The sequence below is a fragment of the Eptesicus fuscus genome, chromosome 15 (assembly GCF_027574615.1).
Source record: "Eptesicus fuscus isolate TK198812 chromosome 15, DD_ASM_mEF_20220401, whole genome shotgun sequence".
Classification (NCBI taxonomy): domain Eukaryota; kingdom Metazoa; phylum Chordata; class Mammalia; order Chiroptera; family Vespertilionidae; genus Eptesicus; species Eptesicus fuscus.
The window spans coordinates 4,746,215-4,768,961 of NC_072487.1; the positions used below are offsets into that span (position 1 = coordinate 4,746,215).

General features: G+C 44.1%; 1 protein-coding gene across 4 annotated transcripts in view; it reads left to right on the forward strand.

The window, feature by feature from the left end:
* The window catches only part of LOC129151658 (putative spermatogenesis-associated protein 31C1), a 42,806-nt gene extending 22,546 nt beyond the window's left edge, over positions 1-20,260 (forward strand). For all 4 annotated transcript variants that reach the window (XM_054727351.1, XM_054727350.1, XM_054727349.1 and 1 more), the window contains 3 exons: positions 15,446-15,500; positions 16,083-16,143; positions 16,367-20,260. In XM_054727351.1, coding sequence (XP_054583326.1) covers positions 15,446-15,500; positions 16,083-16,143; positions 16,367-20,168 — 3,918 coding nt within the window. In that variant the 3' untranslated portion in view covers positions 20,169-20,260. The remainder of the gene's footprint in view (positions 1-15,445; positions 15,501-16,082; positions 16,144-16,366) is intronic.
* The last annotated feature ends 2,487 nt before the right edge of the window (positions 20,261-22,747 follow it).

Genomic DNA, 22,747 nt, shown 5'->3' on the forward strand with positions numbered 1-22,747 from the left:
AAATAACTCTGGTAAACATATACACACCCAACACAGGAGCACCGAAATACAAAAAAATCTCCTGGAGGATATCAAGGGAGAGATTGACAGCAATACAATCATAGTAGGAGACTTTAATACCCCACTATCATCATTGGCTAAATCCTCTAAACAAAAAAAAATCAGCAAAGAAATATCAATCTTAAATGAATCACTAGAACAGATGGAATTAATTGACATCTTCAGAACATTTCACCCCAAAGCCACAGAATATACATTCTTTTCAAGTGCACGTGGGATCATTTTCAAAGATAGATGATATATATTGGGTCACAGGCAAAGTCTCTTCAAATTTAAGAAGATAGAAATCATATCAAGCATCTTCTCAGATCACAGTGGCATAAAACTGGAAATCAACTACAATAAAAACAATCCAAAAATATCAAACACATGGAGACTAAATAGCATGCTATTAAACAATGACTGGGTTATCAGAGAGATCAAAGAAGAAATAAAAAGCATCATGGCAACAAACAACAATGAAAACACAACAATCCAAAATATATGGGACACAGCAAAAGCATCATGAGAGGGAAGTTCATAGCTCTACAAGCCTACTGCAAAAAACAAGAAACAGTGGTAATTACCTAACCCTACAACTCAAAGAGTTAGAAAGAGAGCAACAAGAAAGTCCCAGCGTAAGCAGAAGGAAGGAAATAATAAAGATCAGAGTGGAGATAAACAACATAGATACCAAAAAGACAATACAAAAGATCAACAAAACCAAGAGCTGGTTCTCTGAAAGGATAAACAAGATTGATGAACCTCTAGCCAGGCTCACCAAGAAGCAAAGAGAGAGGACTCAAATGAACAAAATCAGAAATGAAAGAGGAGAAATAACAACAGACCCCACCAAAATACAAAGGATTGTTACAAAATACTATGAACAACTCTGTTCCAACAAACTGAACACCTGGAGGATATGGACATATTCCTAGAAAAATACAACCTTCCAAAACTCAATCAGGAAGAATCTAAACACCTCAATAGGCCAAAAACTATGGAAGAAGTTGAAGCAGTCATCAAAAAGCTTCTAGCAAACAAAAGCCCGGGGCCAGACGGCTTCACAGGGGAGTTTTACCAAACATTTAAAGAACTAAAACCTATCCTCCTCAGACTATTCCAAAAAATTCAAGAGGAACACTTCCAAGTTCATTCTATGAAGCCAGCATCACCCTAATACCAAAACCAGATAAAGACAACACAATGAAAGAAAATTACAGGCCAATATCCCTCATGAACATAGATGACAAAATCCTCAACAAAATTCTAGCAAATCGGATCCAGCAATACATCAGAAAGATTATACACCATGACCAAGTAGGATTTATCCCAGGGATGAAAGGATGGTACAATATTCGCAAATCAATAAACGTGATACATCACATAAACAAATTGAGAGATAAAAATCACATAGTCATATCAATTGATTAGAAAAAGCATTTGACAAAATCCAACACCCTTTCTTGATAAAAACTCTCAGCAAGATGGGAATAGAAGGATCATACCTCAACATAATAAAAGCCATATATAATAAACCCACAGCCAACATAATACTCAATGGGCAAAAACTAAAACCATTTCCCCTAATAACAGGTACAAGACAGGGATGCCCACTCTCACCACTCCTGTTCGACATAGTACTTGAAGTATTAGCCATTGCAATTAGACAAGAAGAAGAAATAAAAAGCATCCAAATTGGAAAAGAAATAAAGCTGTCCTTATTTGCAGATGACATGATATTGTACATAAAAAAACCAAAAGACTCCATAAAAAAACTATTAAGACTTAATAAATGAATTCGGCAATGTAGCAGGATACAAAATTAATGCCAAGAAATCTATGGCATTTCTATACACCAATAGTGAACTTACAGAAAGAGAGACTAAAAAGCAATCCCATTTACCATCGCCCCCCAAAAATTAAGATACCTAGGAATAAATTTAACTAAGGAGGTAAAAGACCTATATGCGGAAAACTACAGGACACTGATAAATGAGATAGTGGAAGACATAAACAGATGGAAGAACATACCATGTTCATGGATTGGTAGAATCATCATTAAAATGTCCATACTACCCAAAGCAATCTATAGATTCAATGCACTCCCCATTAAAATACCAACGGCAGCCCAAACTTGTTTGGCTCAGTGGACAGAGCGTCGGCCTGTAGACTGAAGGGTCCCAGGTTCAATTCCGGTCAAGGGCATGTATCTTTGTTGCGGGCACATCCCCGGTAGGGGGTGTGCAGGAGGCAGCTGATTGATGTTTCTAGCTCTCTATCCCTCTTCCTTCCTCTCTGTAAAAAATCCATAAAATATATTTCTTAAAAAATACCAACGGCATATTACACAGACCTAGAAAGAACTCTCCAAAAATTCATCTGGAATAAAAAAAGACCCCGAATACCCACATGTATCCTGATAAAGAAAAACAAAGTAGATGGGATCTCAATACCAGATTTCAAGTTGTAATACAAAGCCACTGTTCTCAAAACAGCCTGGTACTGGCACAAGAACAGATATATAGACCAATGGAATAGAATATAGAACCCAGATATCAACTCAAACCACTATGCTCAATTAATATTTGACAAAGGAGGCATGAACATACAATGGAGTCAAGACAGTCTCTTCAATAAATGATGTTGGGAAAATTGGACAGATACATGCAAAAAAATGAAACTACACCATCAACTTACACCATACACAAAAATAAACTCAAAATGGATAAAGGACTTAAACATAAGATGGGAAACCATAAAAATACTAGAGGAATCCAGAGGCAGCAAAATCTCGGACATATGCCGAAGCAATTTCTTCACTGATACCGCTCCGAGGGCAATGGAAACTAAACAGAAAATAAACAAATGGCACTACATCAAAATAAAAAGCTTTTTCACAGCAAAAGAAACCATCAACAAAACAACAAGAAAGTCCACTCTATGGGAGAACATATTTGCAAATGTTATCACTGATAAAGGTTTAATCTCCAACATCTACAGGGAACTTATACAACTTAATAAAAGGAAGATAAATGATCCCAAAAAAATGGGCAACAGACCTAAATAGAATCTTTTTGAAAGAAGACAGAAGGAAGGCCAAGCGACATATGAAAACATGCTCAAAGTCACTAATTATCCTAGATATGCAAGTCAAAACGACAATGCAGTACCATCTCACACCTGTCAGAATGGCAATCATCAACAAATCAGCAAACAAGTGCTGGCGAGGATGCGGAGAAAAAGAAACCCTCGTGCACTGCTGGTGGCGATGCAGACTGGTGCAGCCACTGTGGAGAACAGTATGGAGTTTCCTCAAAAAGCTAAAAATGGAGCTCCCATTTGACCCAGTAATCCCACTTCTAGGAATATATCCCAAGAAACTAGAAACACGAATCAGAAAGTATATATGCACCCCTATGTTCATAGCAGCACAATTCACCATAGCTAAGATTTGGAAACAGCCTAAATGCCCATCAGCAGATGAGTGGATTAGAAAACTATAGTACATCTACACAATGGAATACTACACTGCTATAAAAAAGGAATTCTTACCATTTGCAGCAGCATGGGTGGACCTGGAGAGCATTATGTTGAATGAAATAAGCACAGCAATGAAAGATAAATACCACATGATCTCACTCATTTATGGAAAATAAAGAACATTATAACCTGATGAACAAAAAAATAGATACAGAGGCAGTAAAGCACCGAACAGACTGTCATATTATAGCGGGAAGCCTGGGGAATGTTGGGGACAGAGGGAAAGAGATCCACAAAAGGACTTGTATGCATGTATATAAGCACACCAATGGACACAAGACACTGGGGCGGTGCGATGAGGGCATGTGACAGGGGTTAGGGGAGGCTGGGAGAAGGTCAATGGGGAAAAAAAGATATATGTACTACTATATGTAATATTTTAAATAAAAAATATATAAACATAAAAAGAATGACTGTTCTCAGGGAAGAATAGAACTTCATCCCTCTAGGAACCAGCCGGGTGAGGCAGGGTTTATAGCAGGCACAAGGATTTCAATGCAAAGATCTCTGACCAGGAGTCCAGGTGTGGTAGAGGGCTCTAGGGCACAGCCCTAAACACAGTGACCAGTGGCTAAGAACTGGATTCTAAGGGCTGGATCTCTGTGAAGGACAGGCCCAGAGCCCTGTTAACTTGATAAGTTAACACTTCCCATGGCAAGTGTCTTAGGCGAGCTTCTCCTCTGTTGATACTGATCTGAGAGCAGTAATTTGAGGGAGAGGCTGAGGTAAGACTGTGGTCTTAAGAAGTCGAGTCCTACCTGAGGGAGCTCAGATGGGCCTGCAAATCTGAGGATGTGTTTCTTGAGCAGAGAAACAGAGATGGAAGAAATCAATGGTGGGTCTCACTCAGAAAATTCTTTTTTGCTTTCTTCAAAGAAGAAAAACAAAATATTTTATACACTTTAAAAACAAGTGAAAAGGATTCTAGTTAGTGGAATGGTGGCAAAAGAGAGCAACTTAGCCTCTCACCCTGGAATTTCAACATGTTAACCATCTATAACTGAACAAAGAATTTACTGCTCAATACAGAGGCATGCCTGAGAGACCTGCACATTGAAACATCTAAAGGTGAGCAACCAGCAATAAACGGGGAGATGAGAAGGGACAAAAGGGCAGGTGACCTGAAGAAGCAGCCCTGCAGCTGGAACCTCGTGGCTCTGCCTGGAGAGGGGAGGAAGCCAGCAGTAGCAGACTCTACCTTCTGCCAGGAGGAACAGAGAACAGCAGGGTGAGTGGCTAGTGGAGTGAACAGTGACTGAGCCAGCAGATGTCTGACAGAGCACAGGATTCTGCAATGTGACTCACCACTCTCAGGTTGGGTGGTGGTGATGCAGACAAAGTAACAGAACCACAAAGCTCTGCCATCACTTGTACTCCCAAAATTATCTGTAAACCAAGAGCTATTGCAGTAGAACTGCTATTTCCCTGTGACTGATCCTAAGCTAGGGTGCTTGGGGTGGGATCCCACTAAGGTCAAGGGTCATGATTATGGTGAGGTCAAAATAAACCTCACCGCCAAGCAGCATGGCTATACTATCTTACAGAAGCCTTGAAGTTCAAGACTGGGAGATCACAGAGGTAAAACGTCTTATGATTCAGCACCATCTACAGGAAAGTAGTAGAAAGGCCTCTTCAAAGAAAGCTGCTATCAGCCATTAATATAGACAGGTATGCATGCCTAGGCAAAGGAGAACAGCAAAAACCATGAATAACTAAGATAATGAGGGTGATCAGAAAGAAAATTTAAAAATCCCCAGAAAGCGAGCTGGAACACATGAAAATATGTGCTATAAATGACAAGAAATTTCAAGATTACAATTTTGAAATACTCAGTGAAATGTGAGAAAATACAAATAGGCAATCCAATGCATTCAGAAAACAAATCAATGAACAAAACAAGGACTTTACCAAGTAGATTTAAATTTAAAAAAAAAGAACCAACAGAAATCCTGAAAAAGAAGCATGCAATTAAGGAGATTAAGAGTAAACTACTGAGCATAGAAAACAGAACCAACCAGATAGAGGAAGAATTAGTGATATCAAAGTTAGGAATCTAGAAATGACAGAGGGAAGAAGAGAGAGACCTGGGCATAAAGAAAAATGAAAGAGCTCTACAAGAACTATCATTTTTTAAAGTATATATTTTTAATTTATTTCAGAGAGGAAGAGAGAAGTAGAAACATCAATAATGAGAGAGAATCATTGGTCAGCTGCCTCCTGCATGCTCCCCACTGGGAATCGAGCCCGTGACCCGGGCATATACCCTGACCGGGAATCAAATCCCAATCTCCTGGTTCATAGGTCGACATTCAGCCACCAAGCCATGCCAGCCGGACTATGAGAACTATCGGACTCCATCAGAAAAAGCAATATTAGAATAATAGACATTGTGGAGGAGGAAAAGAGGGAACAGGGAATGGAGAGTCTATTGAAACAAATAGGGGATGAGAACTTCCCAAACCTATGGAAAGAATTAGATCCTTAAATACAAGAAGCAAACAGAACACCTTGTTACATCAATCCAAAGATGCCCTCTCCAAGGCACTTTGTATTAAAACTGTCAAAAATTAATGACAAAGAAAACATTCCCAAAGCAACCAGGGTAAAGAAAGAAGTAACCTACAAAGGAAAACCCATCAGAATTTCAAACGACTTCTCAAAAGAAACTCTATAAGCCAAAAGAGAGTGGAACCAGATATTCAAATGTCTGAAAGAAATTACCAGACACAAATAATACATCCAGCCAAATTATCCTTTAAAAAATGAAGGAGAAATAAAGACATTCCCTGACATACAAAAGCTGAGGGATTTTATCACCAGAAAACCTCTATTGTAGGAAATACTCAAGGGAGTAATTTGACCTGACACAAAGAACATAAGGTCACAACACTACAAGTCAGATCATCAAAAAACTTAGAGCATAACAGGGATAATTTGTGGCAACAAAACATAAAGGGGTAGAGGATATAGCTCTGAACTTCAAAGTAGGATGAAGATCAGATGCACTCAAAAGAAAATAATCTGTGTATATACAACTTTATTTTTTTATAAACCTAATGGTAATCACACACAAAAATCCTCAAACCATAAGTTAAAAAAAGAAGTAACAAAGGCAAGAAGTACCACCAAACAAAAACAACAAATAGGAACACAAAGGAAAAGAAGCAATAGAGGCACAGAACAGTAGAGGCACAAAAGATAAAAATGGCTATAGGAAAGCCTCATACATCAGTAATTACTGAAGATGTAAATGGTCTTAATTATCATTAAAGAGGCACAGAGTAGCAGAGTGGATTAAAAAAACAACCACCACATTCTGCCTACAAGAGACGCATCTAAGTTGCAAAGACAAAGGAAGATTCAAAGTAAAAGTGTGGAAAATGATTCTCCAAGCAAATAACATCCACAGAGAAGTGGGTGTCTGACAAAATAGATGTAAAGATAACAAGGGACAAAGATGGACATTTTATAATGATAAAGGGGACACTACATCAAGAAAACATAACACTTCTTAATATATATGCACCCAACCAAGGAACAGCAATATATATAAAACAATTACAGGACTAAAGGGAGAAACAAATCAAAACATAATCACAGCCTGGCTGGTGTAGCTCAGTGGTTGAGCATGACCCATGAATAAGGAGGTCACAGTTTGACTCTGAGTCAGGGCACATGCCTCAGTTGTAGGCTTGATCCCTGGTAGGCGGTGCCCAGGAGGTAGCTGATCAATGATTCTCATCACTGAATCCCCTGCTCCATACATAGATATGCCTGAGAGACCTGCACATTGACACATCTAAAGGTAAGCAACCAGGTATAAATGGGGAGATGAGAAGCAGTCCTGCAGCTGGGACCTCGTGGTTCTGCCTGGAGAGGGGAGGAAGCCAGCAGTAGCAGACTCTACCTTCTGCCAGGAGGAACAGAGAACAGCAGGGAGCAATTCAGCATGGTGAGTGGCTAGTGGAGCGAACAGTGACTGAGCCAGCTGATGCCTGACAGAACACAGGGTTCTGCTATGTGACTCTCCACTGTCAGGTCAGGCAGTGGTGATTCAGACAAAGAAATGGAACCACAAAACTCTGCCATTACTTGTACTCCCAAAACTTGCTTCCCATTGCCCTTGGGACAAGAAGTAAATTATCTGTAAACTAAGAGCTATTTCAGTAGAACTGCTATTTCCTTGTGACTGATCCTCGGCTAGGGTGCTTGGAATGGGACCACACCAAGGTCAGGAGTTATGATTATGGTGAGATCAAAACAAACCTCACTGCCAAGCAGCATGGCTGTGCTATCTTACCAAAGCTGTGAAGGTCAAGACTGGGAGATCACATTTTAAGGTACTAGAAAGAAAAGAACAAAAGCAAAAGTCAGAAGAAGAAAATAATAAAAATTAGAGCAGAATTGAATGAAATAGAAAACAAAAAGATTATACCAAAAAATTAATAAAACAAGAGGTAGTTCTTTGAAAATATTGATAAAATTGACAAATCCCTGGCTAGACTCACTAAGGAAAAAGGGGAAAGACTCATATAAACAAAATCAGAAATGAGAGAGAAGTTACTACACACATAACAGTTATACAAAGTATCAAACTAGAATATTATGAAAGACTACATGCCACCAAATTTAATAACCTACAATAAATGGATAAGTTCCTAGAAATGTATGCTTTCCTAGACTAAATCATGAAGCATTAGAAAATCTAAATAGACTGAAATTGAACAACCATCAAAAACCTCCCCCAAAATAAAAGTCCAGGACCAGATGATTCCACCAGCGAATTGTACCAAACATTCAAAGAAGATTTAAAACTTATCCTCAAACTCTTGAAAAAAATTGAAGAGGCAATACTTCCTAACATATTTTATGAGGCCAATATAACCCTGATACCAAAACCTGACAAAAGTCATACAAAAAAAAAAGTAAACTACAGATCAATACCTCTTATGAATACAGATGCAAAAATCCTAAACAAAATACTAGGAAACATAATACTACAATACATTTAAAAAAAACCAACATGATCAAGAGTGGTTCATTCCAGGGGCACAAGGATATTTCAGTATACAAAAATGAATCAACATAATATACCACGTTAATAAAAGGAAGGATAAAAATCACATGATCTTATTAGTAGATGCAGAAAAAAGCATTTGATGAGATACAACATCCATTTATGATTAAAACACTCAATAAAATAGGAATAGAGGCCAGCTGGCGTGGCTTAGTGGTTGAGTGTCAACCTATGAACCAGAAGGTAACTGTTTGATTCCCAGTTGGGGCACAAGCCTGGGTTGTGGGCTCTATCCCTAGTGTGGGGCATACAGGAGGGAGCTGATCAATGATTCTCAATTATCATTGATGTTTCTATTTCTCTTTCCCTCTCCCTTCCTCTCTGAAATCAATAAAAAAAAATTTAATAGGAATAGAAGGAAAGTACATCAACATAATAAAGCCCACCTATATATATGAAAGCCTGGCAACCGATCGACTGCTTGACCACTCAACTGGTAGCTATGATGTGCACTGACCACCAGGGGGCAGATGCTTAATGCAGGAGCTGCCCCCTGGTGGTCAGTGCGCTCCCACAGCAAGAGCGCCACTCATCCAGAGCCTCTCCTGCCTCTGCAGCAACACTAACAAGCACCAGCGGTGGTGGCAGGCGCAGTGGGGCTGGGATGAGTGGGAGCAGCACGGCAACCAGCTGGGGCTTGGGCTCCTCCCTGGCCACCTGCCACTTTGTGCACTACTACATCTCTCTGGGGATATGGGACTGCCGGTTTTGTCTGAAACCGGCAGTTCTACATCCCCCAAGGGTAAGGTGATCAGATTTTAACACTGGTAAAGTGGGACACCATTGACCGGGGGGGGGGGGGGGGGGTGGTTCTTGATTAAAAATTTGGTCTATATGGACCAACAAAAATTTTCATAGAACGCAAAAATAGTATTGTAATATATTTTTTTAAATTTCAACATAAGTACAATTTACAAATATAATAAATAAAAATTATGTATAGTATTATTTTATTCTTTGGCATATTTCTCATTTGAGTGAATTTTTTTTAGTAGATCGCTGTCGTTGTTTAAAAGGTCATGAATTTGCCGTAACATAAGTCGTGTCACTTTCAAGGCTGGCGCTAGACTTTTTGCCGCCACTATAAAATATAAATAATATGAGTACTGTCTGCTAAATTCAAGATTTATGTATTTATGAAATAAATTACCTAAATTATCTGAATAGCTGATTTGTAATGACATCACTTGTTTAACTAGATTACTAGCACGCAGTACAATGTGTATCATCTGAGAGACAGTTACAAAATGTTTTCATCATTGCCAATCCCAAAAAATGCCATTGTTCATTAAGTCCAAACAATGGTGGTCGAATTCTAACAACTGATCAACAATGCAAACTTTGATAAGCAGTTCTCGATAATCAGTTCTCAACAATTATTTGTTATTATTAAAGTTTAACATTATAAAATTAACAAAAATAATATAAAACTCATATCCTGGCTAAATAGCCACGTGGCCCCTGAAAACCGTATATTCCCTTCCTGTTCTCCTGCCGTTCCCTAGCTTCTCGTGCATTCTTTCCAAAAATGCGGGATGTCTGGTCACCTTACCTAAGGGGTCCTGGATTGCGAGAGGGCACAGGCCAGGTTGAGGGACCCCACCAGTGCACGAATCCATGCACCAGGCCTCAGCTAATAAACACTCAATGGTGAAAAACTGAAAGCTTTTCCTCTAAGATCAGGAACAAGATAAGGATGTCCACTCTTACTACTCTTATTCAGCATAGCGCTAGAAGTCCCAGCCAAAGCAAAAAGGCAAGAGAACAAAATAAAAGGTATCCAAATAGGGAAGGAAGAAAAACTGTCACTTTTTGTAAACAACATCATTCTGTATATATAAAACCCTAAAGACTCCACCAAAAAATATTAGAAACTATAAACAAATACAGTCAAGTTACAGGATACAAATCAATGTGCAAAATCCATTGCCTTGCTGTATACTAACAACAAAACTTCAGAAAAGAAATGAAACAATTTCTTTTGCAAATACAACCAAAATAATAAAGTACCTAAGAATAAACTTAACAAAATATGTGAAAGGCCTATATACTGAAAATTACAGAGCATTATTAAAAGAGATTGAAAAAAGACGCAACAAAATGGAAAAATATCGCATGTTTTGTTTTCCAACAAAACGGAAAAATATCGCATGTTTTGAGGGAAACCAAGATGGTGGCATAAGGTAAACACCTAACTGTTGCCTACCACAACAATTTTGAAACTAAAACTGGAAAACAGAGCGCACACCGTCCAGAACCACCGGAATTCTGGCAGAGTGGAAAACCTACAACTAGAGAAAAAAAGGGGGACGCTGAGCCTCAGGAGCTGTGGAGGTGCGGAGATCCGTGAGCACGGAAAGGGTGGGCGGCTGAATATACAGCAGGCTTGCTCGCAGTGTGCGGAGAGGGAGGGCAGCAGACGCTGCGTGGCTAGCTTTCTCGTTTGGGAGAAAAACAAAACCTCCCGACTGCACTGAAATCCAGCTGCGGTCAGGGAGAAACTGGTCTGTTTGGCAGTGGACGAGGCTCGAAAGCTGTCTTCTCTCAGAGGCGCGCAGCCATTGATTAGGGCACGGAGAAACCGACCTCTTAGGGCAGCTCAGACGGAAACCAAGTTTGTCTGCGCCATTCTGAGACTCCACCCCATCCAAGCTGAGCACAGCCCTCCCAGTGACTGGATTTCTCGTTCGGGAGAAAAACAAAACCTCCGGTCTGCACTGAAATCCAGCCCCAGCTGGGGAGAAACTGGTCTGTTAGGCAGTGGGAGAGGCTCGAAAGCTGCCTTCTCTCAGAGGCGTACAGCCATTAATTCGGGCACGGAGAAACCGCCCCTCTTAGGGCGGAGCAGACGGGAAACCAAAGCTTGTCTGCACCACCCTGAGACTCCACCCTGTCCAAGCTGAGCACAGAAGCTCTCCCAGCAGAGACACTGCTGATCCTCACAGCCAACTGGCTTGGAGATCAATTCCCGCCAGTGATACCAACAATCCCAACGACTCTGAACTCCAGTTTCTAGGGACACATGGGGGATCCAGACGCCTACGGGACTCTCGGCCATCAGTCGGAGAGTGAGAGTGACTTTTCTGTCAGTGTGGACGACACCAGATTTCAACCATTCTCATAAGGGACACATTCAAGAGGCAGACTCAGTGAGCACCAAAGCCCTACTGTGTCTCCAGCACAGCAATTCTTCCATTATAGACATAGCAGGCCCTCACAACGAATTGGACCGGAGGTCAATTCCTCCCAGTGTACCAACAGCAATCAGGGCTTTTAACTACACCAAGACTTTCCACTCAGCCCACAAAGGGGAGTACCAAGAGCGACCACCTAGGGTGATTGGGGAAGCTGAACTACCAGCCCCTATAGGTCACCGACCACACAAAGCCACTCCATCAACACAGGGAGGCAGCCAAAATGTGGAGACATCGAAGTATGTCACAAGTAGAAGAGATAGATGAAAGCAAACTAATGGACAACACAGTGTTCAGAACCATATTTATAAGGTTACTCAAGAATCTTCTAAAAACCGCTGAGAAACTTGAAGAGACCTTCAAGGACCTTAATGAGAATACCAAAAAAATGGAAAAGGACCAGTCAGAAATTATGCATACACTGTCTGAAATAAAGAATATACAGAGTAGACCACTGCACCCGAAGAGTCAAACCAAAGATCTGGAATATGAGGAAGAAAAAAACACCCAACCAGAGAGGTGGAAAGAAAGAAGAATCCAAAAGTGTGAGGATAGCATAAGGAGCCTCCTGGATGGCTTTAAGCGTACCAATATCCAATTTTTTGGGGTGCCAGAAGAGAGAGAGCAAGATACTGAAAACCTATTTGAAGAGATGACAGAAAACTTCCCCCACCTGGTGAAAGAAATAGACTTACAAGTTCAGGAAGCTCACAGAACCCCAAACAAGAGGAATCCAAAGAGGACCACACCAAGACACATCATAATTAAAATGCCAGGAGCAAAAGACAAAGAGAGAATCTTACAAGCAGCAAGAGAAAAACAGTTAGTTACCTACAAGGGAGCACCCATACGACTGTCAGCTGATTTCTCAACAGAAACTATGCAGGCCAGACGGGAATGGCAAGAAATATTCAAAGTGATGAAGAGCAAGAACCTACAACCAAGACTACTCTACCCAGCAAAGTTATCATTCAGAATTGAAGGGCAGATAAAGAGCTTCACAGATAAGAAAAAGCTAAAGGAGTTCATCACCACCAAACCAGTATTATATGAAATGCTGAAAGGTATTCTTTAAAAAGAGGAAAAAGAAGAAAAAGGTAAAGATAAAAAGTATGAACAAATATCTTATCAACAAGTGATTCTAAAAATCAAGTGAATTCAAAATCTGAGGAACAGAATAAACTGGTGAACATAATAGAATCAGAGGCATAGAGTGGGAGTGGATTGATAATTCTCAGGGGGAAAGGGGTGTCTGTGTGGGGGGTATGAGAAGAGACTGGACAAAAATCATACACTTATGGATAAGGACAACAGCGGGGAGGGAACCTGGTGATGGGGAGATATGGGGGGGAAAAGGAGAAACAATTGTAATAATCTGAACAATAAAGATTTATTTTAAAAAAAGTCCAAAAAAATAAAAATAAATAAATAAATAATATCGCATGTTTTGTGTTCCTACAAAATGGAAAAATAATCGCATGGATTAGAAGAATCAACATAGTTAAAATGGTTATATTACCCAAAGCAATATACAGTAGTGATGCAATCCCCTTCAAAGTCCCAATGTCATTTTTCAAAGAAATAGAACAAAAAAAGCATCAGATTTGTAGGGAGCTAAAAAGGACCCCAAAAAGTCAAGGCAATCCTGAGAAAAAAGAACAAAGCTGGAGGTATCACACTACCTGACTTCAAATTATACTACAGATCATCAAAACAGCTTGGTATTGGAAGAGAAATAGACACACAGATCAATGGAACAGAATAGAGAGCCCAGCTATAAAATCACATGTATATGGACAGATAGTTTTTCTACAAAGAAACCATAAACACACAATGGAGTAAAGATAGTCTCTTCAATAAATGGTGCTGGGAAAACTGGAAAGCCACATGCAAGCAAATGAAACTGGACTACAGTTTGTACCCATGTACAAAAATTAATTAAAAATGGATCAAAGACCTAAACATAAACCTGAAACAGTAAGTTACCTAGAAGAAAATTTAGGCACCAAACTTATGGACCTTGGTTGTAAAGAACATTTATTAACTTCATTCCAAAGGCAGGGGAAGTAAAGGCAAAAATAAATGAATGGGACTATATCAAACTAAAAAGCTTCTGCACAGCTGAAACCGGTTTGGCTTGGTGGATAGAGTGTCGGCCTGCGGACTGAAAGGTCCCAGGTTCGATTCCGGTCGAGGGCATGTACCTTGGTTGCCGGCACATCCCCAGTAGGGGGTGTGCAAGAGGCAGCTGATCGATGATTTTCTCTCATTGATGTTTCTAACTCTCTATCCCTCTCTCTTCCTCTCTGTACAAAATCAATAAAATATAAATTTAAAAAAGCTTCTGTACAGCAAAAGAAATGGACAACAAAATAAAGAGGCAGCCAATCAGATCGGACATGATCTTTGGAAACAGTAGCACCAACAAAGGTTTAATTTCCAAAATATATAAAAGAACTCATAGAACTCAACACCAAACAAACAATCAAAAGTGAGCAGAGGACCTGAAAATACACCTCTCCCAAGAAGACTTAAAAACAGCCAATAGATATATGAAAAGATATGCAACCTCACTGGCAATTAGGGAAATGCAAATCAAAATTACAATGAGATACCACCTTACACCTGTTAGAGTGGCCATTAGCAATAAGGCAAGCAATAACAAGTGTTGGAGAGGTTGTGGGGAAAAAGGGAACCCTCATTCACTGCTGGTGGGAATGTAGACTGGTATAACCACTATGCAGTCTGGCAATTCCTCAAAAAATTAAGAATATAGCTACCATATGACCCAGCAATCCCACTCCTGGGTATATACCCAAAAACTCAAAATCATGTATTTGCAAAGATATATACACCCCTATGTTCATTGCAGCATTATTCATAGTAGATAAGCCATGGAAACAAAGTGTCCTGCGATAGAAGACTGGGAAAAGAAGATGTGGTACATATACACAGTGGAACATACTCAGCCATAAGAAAGGATGAAATAGAGCAATTTGCAGCAACATAGATGGGCCTTGAGAATATTATGCTAAGTGAAATAAGTCAGTCATAAAATGCTAAGAACTGTATGATTTCACTCATATGTGGGAGATAAAACTGAAACCCGTGAACACAAACAGCAGTGTGGTGGTTGCCAGAGGGAAGGGGCTTGGGGGAGAAGGGGGTCCTAACATAAAGTAACAGGAGAAGATTTGACTAGGTGGTGGCACACAGTGCAATATACAGATCTTGTAACATAGAAACCCACACCTGAAACCTATATGATCATGTGGTCTAATGTCACCCCTGTAAATACAATTTAAAAATAAGTAAAAAACCAGCTTTTAAATCAACATGTTTTTATTTCTATCATAAAATACTCACTGTACCATGAATTTTTGAATACTTTTGGAGAAGAAACAATAAAGCTAAGAATCCACATAATATTTTAGTATTAAAGAAACTCTGATACTACAAAATAATAAGTAAAAAAGGAAGAAACAGAGATAATGTAGAAAGTCATATTGTTCACCAGCCCTGAGCATCCACCACTTGTATAGAGAGGAGAGTAAGAATGGAGTCCCAGCCCCTCCTTTTTCTTGTCTCTCAGCACTCAGTGGAGCCAAGGAGGAGAAGTTGCAGGAAGAAAAATGGAGCTTTGAAAGGTGAGCTTCTGCCCTCACTCAGCCCTGCCTGAGGCTTTGCCTCCATCTGCACTGTCCCTGAGGCCAGGCGATCCCCAGGGTGCCAGCAGCAGAGCTGTCTCTCAGGAAGCAGAGCCTCGGGAGGCTCCTGGAAGGAGGCAGAAGGCAGATGCTTCCCAGGTCCTGTGCTGGGAACGCAGCCTCGGGGCCTGGAATTGGGTGCTTCTCTAGCAGGGGGTCCCAGGAGGGACATTGGGCTGTTGTGGACCAGTAGTGCCGGACTGGGATCTGGGACCCCCAGGTGCAGCTGTGGGCGTGCTGTTTACCTTTGCTCTGATCCCTCCCAGGTGCCCCTGTCCTTTCTCCCCACAGGGACATAGGGAGGGCCGCAGGGGGTAGTGGATAGGAAACACTTTGTAAATGTCAAAGCACTACCTGTCCTGAGCCTTGCCATCGCTGTCAGGGGTCATGTGGCCTTGACCCTGATGCTTGGGCTCCTGAGTCAGCTCTCCCAGGTCTCATTCTTAAAGGGCCATGGCACTCTGCCTCCTGTAAGACCCCCTGGCCCTGCTCCACCATGTGACTTGGTCTCCTGATTTCCAGCCTGCAGAGAGTGCCTGCAAGACCTGGAAAAGGCTCGGGGCCTAATTCATCTTCTTGGAAGGTAAAGAATCTTCCCCTTCTCTCCAGGGTCCTCTTCCCTCCCGAACGTATGATGTCACCTTAGGCCGCCTGGCACTGACCTGGGAGGGGCCATGGGACAGGGTGTGGCGATGGCCCTGGGGTGAGGGACAGCAGGAGCACTAGGAAGTCAGTGTCAGGACCATGAAGAACCATGGAGGTGCCTACCTGCTCCTGGCTGCAGCCTGTGCCTCCATCTCCTGCAGCCACCTGGGGAGGCCCCCTGAACAGTGCGGCTTTCGTCAGCGCTCCTGTCAAGACCCCTCTGGTGAGGTCTGCAAAGCAGCGCCTGCTGGAGCCAACAGGCCCTGTGGGGAGCCTGTGGAAGATGCTGCTCCCACCATGTCCCCCTTGGCTTCTCTGGCTCCTGTGACTGAGTGCCCGTTACCTCTGGCCTCCACCTTGTCACCAGGACCAACCACCACCTCGGTCTCCCTTCATTCCCACTCATCTTGGAGTGCCTCTCAGCTACCAGAGCCTTTCCTTCCCCTGGATGACCTTTCACCCCAGCCACTTGCACTTTCTCGTTCCTCCTCACTTCCCCCTGATTCAGGGGCCCACCCTCCACCTCCCACAGCCTCCTCTGCCTCACCACCACCAGCCTCCACTCTGACTCTTCCCCAGTGTGACTCAGTGGCACTGACACTGGGCCCCATCCCACAGAGCTCATGTCCACACACACCTCAGTCGGCTTCTCCCACCCCAGCCGTCTCAGGCCTTGGCCACTCAAGAAGTCCCATTTCAGCCCTGTCTTGGTGGCAGGCGGCTACCAAAACCTTGTGCCTCTCAGCCTCATCACAGTACAAGTCCCAGCAAGAGCACCTGTCCCACCACCCACCAGAGGCCTCGTTCCAGGAAGACCCCACAGACAGACAGGCAGAGGCTGATGAGCAGAATCTCCTGGAGATACATATCACAAAGATAATCAATGTAAAGATTTTGAAAAAAAATGAAAAAGATGCATTATATCCAAAACAAATGAATCCAAACTACCACCTGCACTCTTTGGGGAATACGTGGAAATCACTGGGTGCTGAGCAGGACACCACAACCCCTCAACCCCTCTGGAGCATGAAGGACGAACAAGAACAACTGCATAGTCCTCTGCAGCTCTATAGCCAGCTTTTTTGGGGTCTCCCCTCGCTGCACAGCGAATCCCTGGAGGCAACCGCCAGGACATCTAAGGGCTCTTCTACACTACAGCCTCCACCTTTCTTATTCAATGGCATCTCGAATACCTGCCCAGTTCAACTGCAGGCTACAGCCCCTCCACTGCTTTCCCATTCCCAGCCCATGTCTCACCTGGAGTTCCCATCTCCACCCTTGCTTCCAACCATGCTTCAATTACAGCCCCCACCTCTGGCTCAGGTCCAGACCCGATCCTCTCTACCAACCCCACCACCTTCTTCTCCACCTCAGATTAGAAGCTGTGGAGTATCATGCCCGACAGCCCAGAATGAGCCACAATTTTTAATCCCAATTGAGATTCAACATCCAGAAAGGCCCTTGTTGCAGAAGCAAGTAGAAAGTGGGTGGGATTTATCCTCTGTAGTCAGAAGATCTCAGGAAGTCTTCAGTGTCTTCACTTCCAACCTTCCCAAGGACAGCATCCTTCCTGAGAATTTTCCAATCATTCCTGAGCCCCGGAAGCAACTGGAGTCACATCTCCAAAACTGGCATATGCAACAGTGCTGGGAGCTGTCCCCCAAGATCCAAGAACCTCCCAAACTAGGGCAACATCAGAGCGAATTACCAGGGCCATGTCAGGCAAAGGACAAGCATGAGCCCTCACAGCCCTCTTCACTCACAGGTGAAAGCAGCAACGACGCACAGAATTTGGGGCTCCGGCTAAGCCACGATACAGGGAAGGTCCCAAAAGATCCCTCCAGGGGCTCAGAAAGCTCCCTAGTGACGTTTCAGAGGGTAGACTCTGAAGAGTCAGAAAGTGACGTGATGCTTTTGAGAAGGGACTCCGGAAGTGATTTACTGAGGAACTTAGACAGAAATCTAGAAAACACGCTAAAAGGCCACTTGGGCAGCAAGTTGGGACAGATGAGCAAGAGCCTGATGAGTGTGCATGGACCCTGGCTTGCTGTCAGCCACTCTTCTGCCAAGGCTGACACTCACATGGAAACCAAAAATCTGGGAATTTTAAAGGATTGGGAACCCTGCATGAACGCCTCTCACAGGGTCTTCTTTCTCGATACTGACATTCAAAAGGTGCTAGAAGCACATATTACAAAGTTTTGGGTGAAGCACCGGTGGGGCCTGCCCCTCAAGGTCCTCAAGCCCATGAGTCTCATTAAGTTGAAAAGGGCTCAAGCCTCACCCATTCTGCAGTTCCCCTTGCCCCCCTCATCCACCTGTGTATCTGGGGCCTACTCGATAGTCAAGTTTGTTGAGTTCCCGGGAAAACCATCTCAGGCCTGTCCGGGAGAGAAAGTGAAAACAGAAGACTCAGTTCCCACCCTGGCAAGGTCTCTCCTTGCCCCCTCACGTGTGTGTGAGGAAATGCAGGGTGCTCTGGGAGGGACCCCACCCGGTGTTGACCATGGTCCTTCAAAGGCCTCTCTGACTAGACAGGAGGGTAGGCCACCTTCTCAGTCTCTCACACTCACCTGGAAGAGTAAGACTGCGGAGTGGGCTGAGAGGGATAGTCTAGATCTCAGTCCAAGTTCAGCCATGGCCAGGAATGAGCCAAGAGGGAAGGGTAGGGGTGGAGCCTCACAAGAGCCCTTCAATGGGGTAGCAATGACGGTGATGAACTTAATATCCCAATCTTTGAGGACCAAAGAGGTCAAGGAGACAATGGAAGCCAATGTGTCCCCTGCTCTTCAACCAGAGTTGGGAACCAATGTACAGACAACATCCCAAAACATCAATGCACATTTGAAGAGTGTAGAATCTCCAGGGACCAATAACGACTCCCTAGTCCCTAGAACATCTTTTCTCCAAGAACCAGGAGAGCCATGCCTTAACAAAGAGGTCATTAATGAACTTAAGTCCGAAGTGCAGGTACCGTCAGAGAACCAACCTCAAGACTGTGCCACACACATGCCCCTTGCTACAGACAACTTGGCTTCTCAGGTGCACCATCACCACTCCCAGAGAGTGCCTCCTGGAGTCAGACTAGCGTCCCATGTGTTATGTGGCCTTAAGACACCCCAAAGGAGCAGCCAAGGGAAGCAGGAACCCAGGATATCATATATGCAGGACTCATGGAAGAATCAAAGACAAATGTTCGTCCCTACCTACAAGAGAGAGGACATTCCAGGAAAGCATGCAGAAGGGCCAGAAAAATTGGGGACCTCTCAAGCCATTCAAATGAGCCCCTCTGCCAAGGCTAGTGAAACAGTAGACTCTGTTGAGAGGCAATACCCCCATCTGGGGCCTGAGAAGAAACAGGGTCCTCCAGAAAGTTTCTTCAGACAAAGAATGAGGCTCTTTTTTCAGGGGATTTTCCCCAATAAAAAACTCAAAGGTCAGGATGCTCTGCTAGACTACAAGCTCAATTCAGTCACTGCCCAGAGCCAAGGACCAGTCAAAGGCATATCAATTATGGGCAGCAAGATCCCTGAGGCTCAGACACTCATAACAACTGTAGGACAGATTCTAGAGGAGAAAATTCACCAGGGACTTCGTACCACAGCGTTAAATGAGCACAAACAGGAACCCCAAACCCCAGTGTGTGGGTATTTTTGCTACCACAGGCTTCCTGTCTATCCCGAGAAAGGAAGAGTGATGAGTCATACAGCCTGCAGTCACCAGGCCAACTCCAATCAGAGTTGTTCCACTAGGGAAGGGCAAGTCAGACAGACAGAGTCCTTGAAAAGCATCAAATTCAATGATGAGCCCTTGAGTCTGAGTCGCCTCACCTTCCTGGCCTCCAAGACGTCTTTGTCTTCAGTCAGATCCTGCCAGCATGGGCCAAAGGGGCCAGGTGCCCTAGGCCACCATCAACACTGCCCGAGGCACTGTCTTTTTCGGGTGGGTGTCTTGTCTGGTTGACCATAAACATGTCTCCATGAAAAAAATCAGTCACTTTTCTCAGCACATTCAAAATATTTAATTTTCCTCAATATATGTTTGTTTCCTCCTAAGAGTTGGTGCAGTGGCTTCTGTCTGAGGTGTGCTCAGGGTGCACTTTGGCTTCTAGAAGGGAGGGGCATAGAGGGAGACTGACTGGCATTGTAAGTTTATCTCAAGTTCTTTCATTGCACCGTGTGTTTTCACAATATGTCATTACAAAGCAAAAACTCTAAAACAAGAAGAGTAAAACCCATGAAGACCCCACCCCAGGATCTGGTTCAACCCATCTTTCTCCTGCTTCCGCTCTGCTTTGAACTTTATGCAGCTGTAGGGGACAGGGTTGCAGGGACATCACAGGGCTGGACATCCCCACTCAGGCTCCAGAAAGTGTCAGAGCAAAGTGGATGGAAGTTTGGGGGGTGGGTGTAGTGGTGTGGAGGTTGCTGGGCCCTGAGTTCAGAAGCAAGCTCCTGGTGGGAAATTGATAGCATCTGCCCTTAAGACCCCTTCTCTCCCTGATGAAGGCTGGCGTGGAGATGGCCCTGTGAACCCCTCTTAGCTTGGATAAAATACAGCTCACCCTCCCCCACCCCTGCCTTCCCCACACTTAGAGCCCAGTGAGGAAGGCACACTTCACTCGGTGTGGATAGGTGGCAGCGGCAGGGCGTCTGCTGAGGGCTGAGTTCACCTCTGCCCCAGATGAGGGAATGGCCATGGCCACAGGTCACCCGCTTCCCTCTATGTAAATCCTAGGGAAGGCGTTCTGCTGGATGGCATGGAGCGTGACTGTGAGGTCCCTATCTGACAGTCGGATACGAGGAACCTCGGGCAGAATGTGGGTAAAGAATGGAAAAGGTTGGATCCAAGGAAGAAGGCAAAGTGGCAGAGGGTTCATAAATGTGCAGTGACCGAGGAGCCCTGAGGTCCCACCGCCATCTATCAGCCTGGGGGGGGGGGGGTGGGAAGGGCTGCACCCCAGGTCTTCACCTGCTCCAGCTCCCAGACCGCAGACCTAAAGAAGCCACCTCTAGGGCCAAACTCGTAAAAGTGAAACGGAGGGTTAATGTCCTCACAATTGTTAATAAGCTCACACACCCTCACCTCCTGAATTCTATAAAGGATGATTAACGACACGTGGAAAGCCAGGACGAGGGAATTCGGATGTCACTCCCAGGATGGTAACCACAGAAACACATGAACCAAGCCTGCTCCGGGTGAGAGATGGGGACTCAGAAGGCTGAGACTAACTGCCATCACATAAGTCTTACCTGGCTCCAGTCTCGCTCACCCCAGAGCCAGGCAGAGAGGACATCAGACAGGACTTGGCACACGGGAAGGTGGAAGTGACCTGCCCAGAATGGGGGCTGCAGCCCAGGAGGGGTGGGGTTCCTTTATGCTCTGCTCCTAGTGCAGCTGCCCCTCCCTGCCCCCAACCATACCTGAAGCAGGAAGACAGCAATTTCTCTGCAGTGACTGTGAGGATGGGCGCAGCAGTGACAGTTCAGCCAGGCCCTGTGGGAAGGGTGAGACCCAGGGCAGAGAGTGCCTTGCACCCTCAGGAGCTCAGGACCTTGAGCCTGGCTGCTGCTGGGTGCTCCCAGGAGCACAGAGAGGTGAGTTCTTGGGGTGGGAGAAGCTGGACGTGGACCCCACGTTCCTGTCAGAAGTGCCACAGACTGGGACGCTGGTGAAATGAGAAACAGGAAGGAGCAAGTCCCTCTGTCCATCTGCTGCTGCTCAGTCTTCCATAAGGTGCAGGAGGCCAACTATGAAGAGGCCCACACAGGGACCCTCACACAGAGACACCTCCCAGCAGAGAGAGAAAGAGACCTCACAGAGAGACCTCTCCACAGAGACCTCTCTCACGGAGATGACATGCAGAGACACCTCCCAACAGAAAGACACACAGAGACCTCAGAGACACTGTCCAACAGAGAGAGACAGAGTCATCACAGAGACTCTCTCCACAGGGACCTCTCTCACAAGATAATACAGAGATTCTCTTCAGAGACACTGCCCAACAGAAACAACAAAGACCTCAGAGACACCTCTCCAAAGGCAACACACAGAGACCTCAGAGATACCGCCCAACAGAGACCTCCCCACAAGATGACTGGCAGATAGTCTCCACAGAGACCTAACAGAGATATCTCCCAACAGACACCTCTCTCAGACACCCTCCACAGAGACCTCATACTAAAACCCCACACAAATGTCTCAGAGACTTCCCAAAGATCCCTCCAACACAGACCTCACCCAGAGACAATACACAGGGGCCACATGTGGCCTCAGAGATACCTCACAGAGAGACCTCACAGAGAGACTTCCTGTAGAGACAGGAAACAGACTCCCACTGCCCCACAGACTTGGCACAGACCTCACATCCATGTGCCAGGATCCTGAGCATCACCGTGTCCTTCCTAGGGCATATAAACCCCTTAGCGAACTGGCAGCACCAAAGAGGTATCAGCTGTGCCCCCTTGAGTTCCTCGAGACACTGTTAGTATTACACTAAGTGGGGGTGTCTGCTTGGGGGAATGCTTGGGAATTTTTGTTCT